This window comes from Salmo trutta, chromosome 13, assembly GCF_901001165.1.
Source record: "Salmo trutta chromosome 13, fSalTru1.1, whole genome shotgun sequence".
NCBI lineage: Eukaryota > Metazoa > Chordata > Actinopteri > Salmoniformes > Salmonidae > Salmo > Salmo trutta.
The window spans coordinates 67474503-67489345 of NC_042969.1; the positions used below are offsets into that span (position 1 = coordinate 67474503).

The 14843-nt window shown below is 40.3% G+C and overlaps 1 protein-coding gene across 3 annotated transcripts in view; it reads right to left on the bottom strand.

Annotated features, from left to right (window-relative positions):
- Positions 1–14843, bottom strand: part of LOC115206385 (endothelial cell-selective adhesion molecule) — an 88216-nt gene that overhangs the window by 2801 nt on the left and 70572 nt on the right. For 2 of the 3 annotated variants that reach the window (XM_029773270.1, XM_029773269.1), the window contains 3 exons: positions 12913–13058; positions 5692–5893; positions 5171–5326 (listed from right to left, as the gene is read on the bottom strand). In XM_029773270.1, the coding sequence (XP_029629130.1) occupies positions 5171–5326; positions 5692–5893; positions 12913–13058 (504 nt within the window). Of the gene's footprint in view, positions 1–5170; positions 5327–5691; positions 5894–12912; positions 13059–14299; positions 14753–14843 lie in introns of those variants that run through there. The other variant, XM_029773271.1, reaches the window with a different exon arrangement.

A 14843-nucleotide genomic window follows, 5' to 3' on the forward strand; every position in this document is an offset into this window, starting at 1 on the left:
ATATGTGGTGAGTCAAAATAGGCTAACTATTTAGCAGTCTTATGCCTAGAAGCTGTTCAGGGTCCTGTTGGTTCCAGACTTGGTGCATCGGTACCGCTTGCTGTGCGGTGGCAGAGAGAACAGTATGACTTGGGTGGCTGGGGCCTCTACCCATATCTACCAATATAAAGGATCAAGGGGGAAAACAAATAGATATATCTTCATCATATATTCTGAGGCATATCATAAATGGAGAATCAAACAACCCAGTGACTCAACCAGCTCAACTCAAGTAGAGAAGCTAAAGTTCACAATATGATGTCAGTACCTTTACTAATAACCAGACTACAAAATCCTATAAATAAACTATGGCGAATGATGTCCTCTGTCCTAAATTTTCATTGTGACAAACAGCCGTTTGTCCCTGTCCCAAAGTCTAGGAATGAACTGCTGGCTGGGATTCTTGTTTGATAACCTCAGCATACACCATCTGCTGTTCTCTCTGGGAGGGTGGGGGAAAATCATTAGGCACGCAAAGCACACAAACTCCGCAACGCAACGGTGCTACTGCCAACTCATACTTACTTTACTTTCAGAATAAACAAAACCTCTTGGAGAAGATATCATTTGCAGATGGACGTGCCTATAGGTGTGTACAATTGGCACCTGACATTAGTAACCCAGAGGAGCCAGACAGAATTGCTACAGATTAACGACAGATCAACCCATTCTTAAATTTGGCAGATTTTCTGAATTGCACTGGACTCAAGATCCAAAGACATCACCAATCTCTATATACCAAGAAAGTATTGTACTGATCAAAATACACTGAAATCAAACCATGAAATAACTACAGTACTAACTACAGTAGCAAGTGACTATCACAAACATTTCTACTGGAAAGATCTAAGAACACAAACAAACTCACAGTATTTGTGCCAACTGTTAATTGTGCACCTTCATGTTTCATACATATTCAGAATGTTAAGACACAATCTTAGTCTACGTACAAGACAAAAACAAAACACTTATTTTGGATTAAATCAAAACTCATTGACCTCAGCAAACGCAGCAGAGTGGACCTTGCAATCATAGTTTTGATTTAATCATTGAATGTCTGTCATTTGATGCAATGGACCAATGACAGCCATTGTGAGAAAGTCCAGGCTTTCTCTATGGCCTTGATACGTAGCCTAGCTTTACATTCACTACTTGACTTTATTGTTGCCTTTAGTCATTTACCATTTATTTTATATTAGCATATTGATTACTGTGGACTTTCGTACTTTTATATTGTGTTATTTGAGCATGTTATGAAGAGGTTAACCTACAGTATAGTGGTTGCTATGTTATGAAGTAGTTCCATCTTCAGGCCAGATGTCTAAGGGCCAAGGGGGCTCATATCAGTTGATCCATACCAAAGGAAACATTTATCACGCAAGTCTAACCAGCCTGGTCAAAGACATGTAATCTCAGATCGACTGAGTTTATAAAGGGCAATGCAGATGTATTCAAGGCAAAGTCATTTGTGAGGATTAATAAAGACATGCCTTTGGATGAATAACATATACAATTCTTCTAAAGGTTCAACTTTACAGCTGTGTCTGTCCAGTGGTGGGTCAGGGGAGTTTACCTAGGGATGGGGGGTTGGGGTGACACCAGCAAGATTATAGAGCGCAATAGAGTCTTTTTGTAGGCACAAACTCTGCCATGACTCATTGGCCAATGCCTATGGAGGGATGAATGTTTTTTTTGGTGGGTTTTTGGATAAACGCCAAAAAATAAGGTCTGTGGTAAACTCAGGCTCAGGATATTTGATACAGTTTGTTCTATGAGATAAACTTTGTCAGCTAATGCCACTATTGTGAATGTTGAAGCACTTATTTAATCAAAACACGCACTTAATGCACATAAAGGCTTCATAATTAATAAAGGCCATGTTAACTGACTGATATTATCTCATAGAACAAAACGTATAAGATCTCCTAAGCCTGTGTTAACCTCAGACATTATTTTTGGCATTTATCCCAAAACCCCATTCCTTCCTCATTAATTCCCCTATAGGAATGGCTGAACAAACCAGAGGTAACTCATTTCCGTTTTTTAGGACTATAAGCCGGCGAGATCTAACATTATATAGGCTGTGGGGCTCTACAGGCTTCTGAGTCCTAGGGGGGTTGTGGTGGGTTGAGGATGTATGTGTGAAACCCTTACCCATGAACCCTAGAACAAGCAAGGGCGAGGGGCAGGCTCTCCATTCTGTGGTCATGCAGGAGAGAAAAGTGGCAGAGATAGTGACTGAGAGAAGAAGGGCTGGTGCAGAGAGTGATTAGGGAAAAGAGACATCAACCCCTAGCTCTTAGAAGGGAGTTGTAAGGTGTTGATAGCTGCAAAAGTTTGCAAGAAAAGAGTGATGAGAGAGGCAGGAGAAAAGTAGAGACCGGGAACAATAGAAACACAGCATCTTAGAATGAAGCGAGAGAGACATGCTGATTGTCAATAAAGCGAGCTTCCCTCAAATCAAAATAAAATAGCTCATGGGGTGTGTCAGAAAATATTGTTTCCATTTTCACGGCGGGATGAAATACCTGGAGGTGTCTTAAAAGGGCTGGCTTTTGATGAATGAAGAAGTTGTAGGTGTGGCAAAGGCTTGACCAATCAATAGCTAATATGTGGTGGCTTCAAGTCATGCACGGTCTTTGATGTTGTGTGTTGTCATGCACTCCAATTCAGTGGGAGGGCATGAATGTTCGTCTTAGTCTATTGTGATTTGTGGAGTACAGTTTTTTTCCAAAACCAACAGTGACCTAATAGGCCATAATAGCAATAACAAAAATGTATCTAGTTTTTTGGTAAATATGTAAAAAATGTATGCAGTCTACATTGTAAGTAGGTAATTGGCTTCAATATGGAATTATCTTACACAGCACTTTCATAAGCAGAACATACCTTACATAGGCTACATTAGGCTAAATTGCGTTGCATCATATGCGAGCCATGTATGGACATGTCAAATGTTAAATAAGCAAGATTACATTTTCAGTTAGGTTGGTATAGCATTACGAAAGAGAATAATTTACATAAGCTTGGTTTTTAATCAAATCAACTAAAAACAAAGACAAATTTTATTTCAACAACTTCAATGTTTCTACAGTAGGTAGGATCAGGTCACATGGTGTTGTAAATCACATCTCTTGTTCCATACGGGTAATTTAGGCTAAGCAATGTGCTACCACTGACAAAGTTACTACCATAAACAACTGAAACTTGCCAAATGTTTCAGTACCAGAAAATAATTAGCCTGCTGCTGCTGCTGGACCAAAACAATTAAAATGAACACTTGAGTTTGATAATACCAAGCCCTTACGCTCAGTCGAAAGTAGTGCCCTTTAGAAAGCCAGTAGAACACAGGGGTGGAGGCTCAATGTCACAGAGAGCATGTGCCAGGTCAAAGAGAAAAATACCCAGGATCAGAGTGTTCTAGAGATTTTGCAGGTTTGTCGGTGTGTGTTTGGTGGTGCATTCAAACCCACAGTCCTGGACATTGAGTCAATAAGGCAGTGAAACAGATAAAGTGTATTATTTGCTGGGTAATCTATAGAAGCAAGGGCATCAGAGATCAGAGGAGGAGCTATTCCAATACTTGGTCAACCAGTGTAAGCCTCATTGTTGCTCAGAAACAGCTGGTGCTTTCACAATAATTGTTTCCACTGTATTTTCACAACTCTTCACAAAATAATACAATATAAAAGGCATATGTGCAGTAAAGTAAGAAAAATAAACCTTGATTTAATATTTTTCTCTCGCTCTCTCTCTCTGCAAGTCTGACATTAGCATGCAGAGTACATTGTGAACGTTTCTCATTCTTTAAAGAGGATTAAGTGATGCATGTTGTGGCATTTCAAAGAAAAAACTCAGTCATCAGAGAGAAAAAAAAGAGAGAAATTAGGATCTGCAATCTCATCGCCAACACACCACACATTTATTTGTCCTCAACATTTAGCCCGACTCAGAGTTAACAAGCGAACCCCTGGCAATACATTCCAGAGGAGAAGGTTAGGAGAGATAACACCATATGGGAGAATGCATCCTGAATGGGTTTTCTGAACAGATCTACCAGTAAAAACATGGAAGATACTATGGCTGTTCACACAGTCAGCCCAATTATATTTATATTGGCAAAGGAGCGGATCTGATTGGTCAAAAGACCAATTAGTGGAAAAAAAAGATATCCGAATTATAGGCTGAATCTCTGAAACTATATATTTGTTATTCATTTGGAATCATCTCCATCTTATGTCAATGGCTATTTAGAAGCTAGGTATTACTTAGAGTCTATCAATGTATCTATTTTAGCTCTCATTTTGACAATCTTAGTGACAGGCAGGGCTCCTTACTACAATAACCCATATAAAGCTGCTGTGAAGAGGACAATGACAGTTTGCATTGACTAAAATGATATTGCACCCATCCACAGTAGTGGCAGGTGTTTTCAGTGCTGGTTAGTAGTGGTTACTCTGCATCACATGGTTGAGTGCTATACATCGGCGATGGATGGAGGTGAGCTATCCTTTGTAATCCTTATATCACACAGTACAGTACATACACTGAGTGTACAAAACATTAGGAACTCTTTCCATGACATAGACAGACCAGGTGAATCCAGGTGAAAGCTATGATCCCTTATTGTTGTCACCTGAGACAATTGAGACGATTGAAACATGAATTGTGTACCATTCAGAGGGTGAATGGGTAAGACAAATGTTTGAAGTGCCTTTGAACGAGTTATGGTAGTAGGTGCCAGACGCACCGGTTTGAGTGTGTCAAGAACTGCAACGCTGCTGGATTTTTCATGCTCAAACGTTTCCTGTGTGTATCAAAAATGGTCCACCACCCAAAGGACATCCAGCCAACTTGACACAACTGTGGGAAGCATTGGAGTCAACATGGGCCAGCATCCCTGTGGAACGCTTTCGACACCTTGTTGAGTCCATGCCCCGACGAATTCTGATGGCAAATATTGGTGCAACTCAATATTAGGAAGGTGTTTAATGTTTTGTACTCTGTGTATATTCAATAAGGAATCAATCCATTCTGATGGGGACTACTCGTATTATCATAAAACTTAACTGAGGCAGTGAGGTAATGTGATTGGCTAACATTATTGGTACAGATATAAAGGAGTACTCACTCTGCATGGGGGAAAAGAAGACCTCTGACATGGGGGCGTTCTTGGTCCACTTGTACTGAGGGATGGGTTTGCCCGAGCTGGACTTACAGCTCAGTGTCACGTTGCCGTTCAGCACAGATGACCCAGTCATCAAGCACGCTGGAGGCGAGGGAGGGACTGAGTGAGGGAGAACAGATAGTTAGAAACAACAGAAGAGCTATGAGAGAAACAAATTAAAGGATTTGGTCTACTACAATTGACCCCCAATTGACCTCCTGAAGTATCGTATTAATCCATTTCAATTGAACAGGGTACTGTATTTCCAAGAATGCTGGCTACACTGCACAAGGTAATGGAAATGTGCCAACACACTCTCTCCATCTGTTGAAGCTGAAGGAAAATATTATAGAGACAGCCCAGTGCATATGTACAAACTGCAGTACAGTTTACACTTTTGTGATTCCATCTCTGAGTGTTGGCCCAAAAAACAGTCAAGTATTTTTGGAAAGTGCCAGAAACGAGGCGTCCGGTCCAGATGGTACCTTTGACATTAAGGTGCATTTCTCCAGAGAGTCCGGCGGCTCCAGGGATGATGACATTGCAGAGGTATCGTCCTGAGTCTGACTCCTGGGTGTTGTTGATGTAGATGGAGAGATTGGCCGAAGGCATGGACAGGCTGAACCCAACACGCTTCCTGAACTCAGGACTACCTATCCCTGGCTCACCGTTACTGTAGGAGATGACCTGCACAGACAGACAAGGGAAATACTTCACAAGGGAAATACTTCACAATAGGGAACGCTACGGTAGATTGTGTTCCTTTTCGCAGTTCAGGAACCAAATGTACTGTCAGCAATGATAGGATTTTACCCGGATGAGCACTCCATTCCATAGAAGCCCTCTATTTGCGCCAGCATACTGTATATAAACTCTACATATTGTTAGCCTTTTTCAAGCCAGAATTTGTGTTGCTTGTCGAGGAGAGAGACTAGCATTTTTGCAACACTGCACGAGAGGATTTGTTGTAATGAAAACCAATGCAAGTAACTACAGAAATACCGGTTCTCTAAATATACAATACTGATATTGAGCTGAAATACAATTTTCGGTGCCATCTATAGCCACACAATTGTACCGTATAACAGAAGTCAATGTCCTTCAGATAATCCTGATATGTATGTGCAGATGGGAGTTAGAATTTTTAGACTGATTTTCTGTTAAAGATAAGCTCACAGGCCATGGCCAGTGAAACTACTGAGATTATCGTAATCACTGAAGAAGCCACGCACACACCCATCCAGAGGTTTTCTAAACATACAGGAGATACATGCAACACAACCACACCGTTAGTGACATATGGTTACCACCACAGGAGGTTGGTGGCACGCACATTAATTGGGGAGGACGGGCTTGTGGTAATGGCTGGAGCAGAGTAGGTAGAATGGCATCAAATACATGGTTTGATGCCAATCCATTGGCTCTGTTCAAGCCTTTATTATTAGCCGTTCTCCCCTCAGCAGCCTCCACTGGTTACCACATATTTTGTCTGTATCTATAAAACTAAAGAGCCATCAGGATGGTTGTTGAGAATAATCCTAATACACAGTCTCACAAAACTACATGCATTAGGCGGTAAACTAACCTCATCCCCAGGCTCGAATTTCTGGCACATAGAGCCTAGTAACACTGTGCCACAAAGTGGGGACTTGAAAGGGGTGTGGTTGAAATCGAGGCGGGAGAGAGAGCGAGAGAGAGAGAGCGAGCCTGCTACAGCTCTATTAGATGGGTCATAAAAATGGCTAAAATCGCCTTTTCAAAATGAATGTTATATCACATTGAACGTATTATTTTTGGGAAGCCCAATTGAGTCGGAGTTCGGGCATATAACGTTTATATCAATAATTCCCAACCAAATTTATGGAGCCTGAGACATTTTGACAAAAACAATGGATATATGTTGCCCTAAGAGTTGTGCAAAGTTAGTAGAATCTTAATGAAAATTATTCACAGCTGTAATGGCTGCCAAAGGAGCTTCCACCAACTATTAACTTAGGGGGTGGAGACTTATCCAATTATGATACTTCAGTTCTTTTTTTTTCTTAATTTGGAAAATGTTATACAACTTTCTTTCACTTTGAAAATGTGGAGTAGGTTGTCTGGATGTATAGGAAAGAAATCTAATTGATTTCCTTTTTAGATTTCATTTTAAGGCAGTAAAATGTGAACAAAAAGTTCAAGGGGGTGTAGAATTTCTATAGGCACTGTACATGCCATTAAGATTACTTTATTGTCCTCCAAAAAACAGACATACCGGTTTTTGAGAGGTGCAGGGGGCTGCCACACTGGGCACCTGTTGTTGTAGGGGGTTAAATGCTTTGCTCAGGGCACAACTGCAGGCAATGGCATCCAGGATTTGATACCAGCAAGCCTCTAGTTGACAGCTCATTTCCCACCAGCTTTTTCCAGTCGGACACGGGATTCAAACTGGCATCCCTCGGGTTGCTGGCTCGCCCCTCTAACCACTAGGCTACCTGCCGCATAGCTGAAATGCCTGTGAGATGTGGCCAGATCTGGGATTGCTAGAAGGAGATTGGATTACTGAGAATGGGAGGTTGGTCCGGTACTTCGGCGAACAAAGTAAAACTGTCTGAGCCCTGAAATGATCAAACAGCTTCTTCAACAGTTTATCAACAGCTTCTTCAACACAAGTTTATTCCTTCAGACCGCACACCAACTAGAGGGACATAACACTTCAGCGAAAAGTTCATGACAAAAGATCCAGCAACAGTGGTTTCTGTGGAAACTAGAGGTCGACCAATCACGATTTTTCAACGCCTAGATAGATAGATATAGATATAAATAAATATATATACATAAATATACACACACACACACACACACACACACACACACACCTGTATAAGTCGGAAGTTTACATACACCTTAGCCAAATACATTTAAACTCAGATTTTCACAATTCCTGACATTTAACCTCTCTGGGGTATGTGGGTTGCTAGCGTCCCACCCGCGGGACACACTATTCAACAGCCAGTGAAATAGGAGGGCGGCAAATTCAAAACAAAAATCTCATAATTCAAATTTCTCAAACATGCAACCATTATATCCCATTTTAAAGATACACTTCTCATTAATCCAACCACATTGTCCAATTTCAAAAAGGCTTTACGGCGAAAGCATAACATTAGATTATGTAAGGACAGCGCTGAGACAAGAAAAAAAACAGCCATTTTCCAAGCAAGGAGAGGCGTCACAAAACCAGAAATACAGCTAAAATTAATCACTAACCTTTGACGATCTTCATCAGATGACACTCCCAGGACTCAATGTTACACAATACATGTATGTTTTGTCCGATAAAGTTCATATTTATATCCTAAAACTCCATTTTACATTGGCGCGTGATGTTCAGAAAATGTTTTGCCTCCAAAACTTCGGTGAATGAGCACATCAATTTACAAAAATACTCATCATAAACGTTGATAAAATTTACAATAGTTATTGAAAGAATTATAGATACACTTCTCCTTAATGCAACCGCTGTGTCAGATTTCAAAATAGCTTTTCGGGGAAAGCACATTGTTCAATATTCTGAGTACAGAGCTCAGCCATCAAAGCAAGCTATACAGTTACCCGCCAAGTTCTGGAGTCAACTAAACTCAGAAATAGTATTATAAATCTTCACTTACCTTTGCCGATCTTCGTCGGAATGCACTCCCAGGACTCCCACAAGAAATGTTCGATAAACTCCATATTTATGTCCAAATACCTCCGTTTTGTTCTCGCGTTCAGATCACTATTCCAAAGGCACAATGTGCGAGCGCAAAACCCTAGATGAAAAGTCAAAAAGTTCCATTACCATTCATAGAAACATGTCAAACAATGTTTACAATCAAACCTTAGGGTCTTTTTATCATAAATATTTGATAATATTCCAACTGGACAATAGCGTATTCATTACAGCGGAAAAAGAAAGAACGGCGCGCCTGCATGACTGCTCAGTAAACAACTCATTGACCTCAGGCAGTCCACTTGTTGAGTCAGCTCTTATTCTCTCCCCAGTAACAGTAGAAGCATGAAACAAGGTTCCAAAGACTGTTGAGATCTAGTGGAAGCCTTAGGAAGTGCAAAATGAAACCTAAGTCACTGTATACTGTAAAGGCAATCACTTGAAAAACTACAAACCTCAGATTTCCACACTTCTTGGTTGGATTTTTCTCCGTTTTTTTCCCTGCCATATGAGTTCTGTTCTACTCACAGACATCATTCAAACAGTTTTAGAAACTTCAGAGTGTTTTCTATCCAAATCTACTAATAATATGCATATCCTACCTTCTGAGGTGTTTATACTTGCATACTATTGTTTGTACAGATGAACGTGGTACCTTCAGGCGTTTGGAAATTGCTCCCAAGGATGAACCAGACTAGTGGAAGTCTACAATTTTTTTCTGAGGTCTTGGCTGATTTCTTTTGATTTTTCCATGATGTCAAGCAAAGAGGCACTGAGTTTGAAGGTAGGCCTTGAAATACATCCACAAGTAAACATCCAATTGACTCAAATGATGTCAATTAGCCTATCAGAAACTTCTAAAGCCATGACATAATTTTCTGGAATTTCCCTAGCTGTTTAACCTCTCTAGGGCAGGTGGCACCAAATCGTCCCACCTACGTAACAGCCAGTTGAATCCTGTGGCGCGATATTCAAATACCTTAGAAATGCTATTACTTCAATTTCTCAAACATATGACTATTTTACAGCATTTTAAAGACAAGACTCTCGTTAATCTAACCACACTGTCCGATTTCAAAAAGGCTTTACAACGAAAGCAAAACAGATTATGTCAGCAGAGTACCCAGCCAGAAATAATCAGACACCCATTTTTCAAGCTAGCATATAATGTCACAAAAACCCAGAAGACAGCCAAATGCAGCACTAACCTTTGATGATCTTCATCAGATGACACACCTAGGACATTATGTTATACAATACATGCATGTTTTGTTCAATCAAGTTCATATTTATATCAAAAAACTGCTTTTTACATTAGCATGTGACGTTCAGAACTAGCATACCCCCCGCAAACTTCCGGCGAATTTACTAACAATTTACTAAATTACTCACGATAAACGTTCACAAAAAGCATAACTATTATTTTAAGAATTATAGATACAGAACTCCTCTATGCACTCGATATGTCCGATTTTAAAATGATTTTCGGTGAAAGCACATTTTGCAATATTCCAAGTAGATAGCCCGGCATCACAGGGCTAGCTATTTAGGCACCCAGCAAGTTTAGCCTTCACCAAACTCCGATTTACTATTAGAAAAGTTTGATTACCTTTCCTGTTCTTCATCAGAATGCACTCCCAGGACTTCTACTTCAATAACAAATGTTGGTTTGGTCCCAAATAATCCATAGTCATGTTCCAACAGCGGCGTTTTGTTCGTGCGTTCAAGACACTATCCGAATGGTAAATAAGGGTCACGCGCACTGCGCATTTCGTGACAAAAGATTTCTAAATATTTCATTACCGTACTTCGAAGCATGTCAACCGCTGTTTAAAATCAATTTTTATGCCATTTTTCTCATAAAAAAGCAATAATATTCCGACCGGGAATCTGCAATTAGGTAAACAGCCGAAAGAAAATACAGCATGGGGTCGACTCGGGCACGCGCCTAAGCCCTTTGTCCTCTGATCGGCCACTTGGCAAAGGCGATAATGTGTTTCAGCCAGAGGCTGCCTCGATATCGTTCAGCTTTTTCCCGGGCTCTGAGAGCCTATGTGAGCCGTAGGAAGTGTCACGTTACAGCTAAGATCCTGAGTCTTCAATAAACAGAGGCAAGAACAACAACACCTTGTCAGATAGGCCACTTCCTGCATGAAATCTTCAGGTTTTTGCCTGCCATATGAGTTCTGTTATACTCACAGACACCATTCAAACAGTTTTAGAAACTTTAGGGTGTTTTCTATCCAAAGCCAATAATTATATGCATATTCTAGTTACTGGGCAGGAGTAGTATCCAGATTAAATCGGGTACGTTTTTTATCCGGCCGTGTAAATACTGCCCCCTAGCCCTAACAGGTTAAAGACAGTCAACTTAGTGTATGTAAACTTCTGACCCACTGGAATTGTGATACAGTGATATATATGTGATATAATCTGTCTGTAAACAATTGTTGGAAAATGTATTTGTGTCATGGACAAAGTAGTTGTCCTAACCGACTTGCCAAAACTATAGTTTGCTAACAAGAAATTTGTGGAGTGGTGGAAAAATGAGTTTTAATGACTCTAACCTAAGTGTATGTAAACTTACGACTTCAACTGTGTGTATGTGTGTATGTATATTATTTTGTAATAATGACAATTACAACAATACTGAATGAACAATGAACACTTATTTTAACTTAATATAATACATAAATAAAATCTATTTTGTCTCAAATAAATAATGAAACATGTTCAATTTGGTTTAAATAATGTAAAACACAGTGTTGGAGAAGAAAGTAAAAGTGCAATATGTACCATGTATAAAAGCTAACGTTTAAGTTCCTTGCTCAGAACATGAGAACATATGCTGGTGGTTCAATATTCCCAGTTCTTCAATATTCCCAGTTAATAACTACAACCTAAAACGTCTTATAGGAATTATGATGCGTCAACTATCATTATTGGATGTTCTTATAGGCACTTTAGTATTGCCAGCCTAATCTCGGGAGTTGATAGGCTTCTAGTCATAAACAGCGCTGTGCTTCAAGCATTACTAAGAGCTGCTGGCAAACGCAGTAAAGTGCTGTTTGAATGAATGCTTACGAGCCTGCTGCTGCCTACCACCGCTCAATCAGACTGCTCTATCAAATATCAAATCAGACTTAATCATAATATAATAAACACAGAAATACGAGCCTTTGGTCATTAATATGGTCAAATCCGGAAACTATCATTTTGAAAACAAAACTTTATTCTTTCAGTGAAATACGGAACCGTTCCATATTTTATCGAACGGGTGGCAACCCTTAGTCTAAATATTGTTGTTACATTGCACAACCTTCAATGTTATGTCATAATTATGTAAAATTCTGGCAAATTAATTACGGTCTTCACACAGTTCGCAACGAGCCAGGCGGCCCAAACTGTTGCATATACCCTGACTCTGCTTGCACTGAACGCAAGAGAAGTAACACAATTTCCCTAGTTAATATTGCCTGCTAACATTCATTTATTTTAACTAAATATGCAGGTTTAAAAAAATATACTTCTGTGTATTGATTTTCAGAAAGGCACTGATGTTTATGGTTAGGTACATTTGTGCAACGATTTTTCTTTTTCGCGAATGCGCTTTTGTTAAATCATCACCCATTTGGCGAAGCTGAAGTAGGCTGTGATTCGATGATAAATTAACAGGCAACGCATTGATTATATGCATTGCAGGACAAGCTAGTTAACCTAGTAATATCAACCATGTGTAGTTAACTAGTGATTATGTGAAGATTGATTGTTTTTTAGAAGTTTAATGCTAGCTAGCAACTTACCTTGGCTTCTTGCAGCCACAAGATCCTTTTGACGCTGCACTTGTCTAAAAGGTGGTCAGCCAGTTTCCTCGTGGATTGCAATGTAATCCGCGTCCAAACAGGCCGATTACCGATTGTTATGAAAACTTGAAAAATCGGCCATGCCGATTAATCGGTCGATCTCTAGTGGAAACCATGCATGATGTCTGAGGAAGAGGAGATGGCTTACATACCTGCTTGGAGTCGTTGGCCATGAAGTTCCAGATGACACTGTTCCTGCCGATATCAGATGTGGGGCTGTACCAGGCCTGCAGGACCACCATCTGACCCTTCACCACCTCCATCTCTCTCCTGGGCATCTCCACCCGCTGGGAGTCACCTTGACAGAGCAAACACACAGAGACAAAGTCACTAAAACTCACCTGACACAGCACCAACGCACAGCCATTTCCAATACACTCCCTACCCTCTTCGTGCTAACCCTTCAGTGTTTGCAGATGTGAAGGCTCTGGATAGGTATAAGCGATTTAGTTGTGAAGCTTCGACCATATTGCTTCCACAGATCTGCCAACATTGAAGGGTTATAGGAAGGGGTAGGGAGCGAATTGCAGTCAACAAAACTCTTCCAATCTAATCAGTCCACTAGGGCTGTGACGGTCATGGAATTTTGGATGATGGTTATTGGTCAGCCAAATAACTGTGGTCACCGTACTAACAGTTTGAAAAAATAAAACAATTTAAGACGCACATTTTGTTCTTTCCTATGCTCCTGACTGCAGGTGCTACTGCTGCAAGGAGGGGGGCGCTGCCTCGACAACTGATGACTTGTTTGCTACAACACCTTGCTTGTTTTCAGCAAGGTGCAACAAACGTTTCACCACGTTGTAGAGTCCATGTTACAACAAAGACAGACTCAACCACACGAATGCCTGGCCGTCCCGTCTTCAGTCAGCTGTTCATTCCACAATAAAAATAAATTTTATTTTCATGATGGTCTTCATCCATAACCGTTGGTTACACGGTTATAAGGTAATTATGCCAGCCCTACTTGTCACAGCGTGCTTCACATAATGGCCAAGCCTTGAAGCCCATTCAGGTCTTCCTTGACAACTGCATAGCCCTCTCTTGCAATCTGTTTGTATTCACCCATCATAATTCAACACCGACACTGGTAATCCCCCTAACACTACAAACACTGGCCAGATGTAAACCTGCAAAGCCCAGATGAGATCAATGGAAGGGGAAGACGGAGCACATTACAAAAATGAGATCAAAAGCAGAATAATGACAGTGCCTTGATTAATATTGGATAAAGATCTGTCATCCCCCACAGCTGTTTGAGAGGGCTTTTACGTAACCTGGGCAACATTCAGCTGGACTCGGCTCCACAAAGTTTCTGACAGACCAAAATGGAGATAACAGATCTCACAAATCAATAATTTACCCACATTTGGGATGTTGTACTTGGTTACCAGAGTTATGTTTGTTCCTACTGTATGTGGTCAGACAACCCTGAATTGTTTGCAGTAAACTTGAACTGTAACATAGTTATACTGCTGATATAGCCAACAACCTCAAACAAAATTACACTTTTCAGAAAAAAAACATTCATAAGCTTACCTTGAGCGTTTGAGCCATTTGGGATATCCATAAAAAACACAAGGTAAAATCAAACATTTGAGTTGAGTGAACTTTCTAAGGAGACATTCGCTAATGTCAAGCATTAGAAATGATTGGAATATCTGGATATGCATAAAATAATCTCAAGCATTTAGTTGATTGAACTGTCTGAGGATTTAAGTGCTTACTAGTTCACATTTAATGATCAGGTCTAACCCATATCTCCTCCTACACAATATCAAGACTACACGCCAAGAAATAACCCATATAATTACACTTAGGATAATCATAAAGACATAAGGCAGAGCAATAAGACCTAAAGTGTCATCCAGCAGCCTACAACCAAAGCATTGAGGAAGAAGCAAGAGGTTGAGGAAGAAGAGGCAGATTATAAAATTAAGGTGTAGAGGAGCATGAAAGTTGGAATGAGAGAGATCGGATGATGAGAATTGAATGAATGGATGAGAATGAAATGAGAGAGATAAGAGAAGGAGAAAAAGAGGAGAAATTGAATTAGAGTATGGTGGTGGGCAGGCTCACTCAC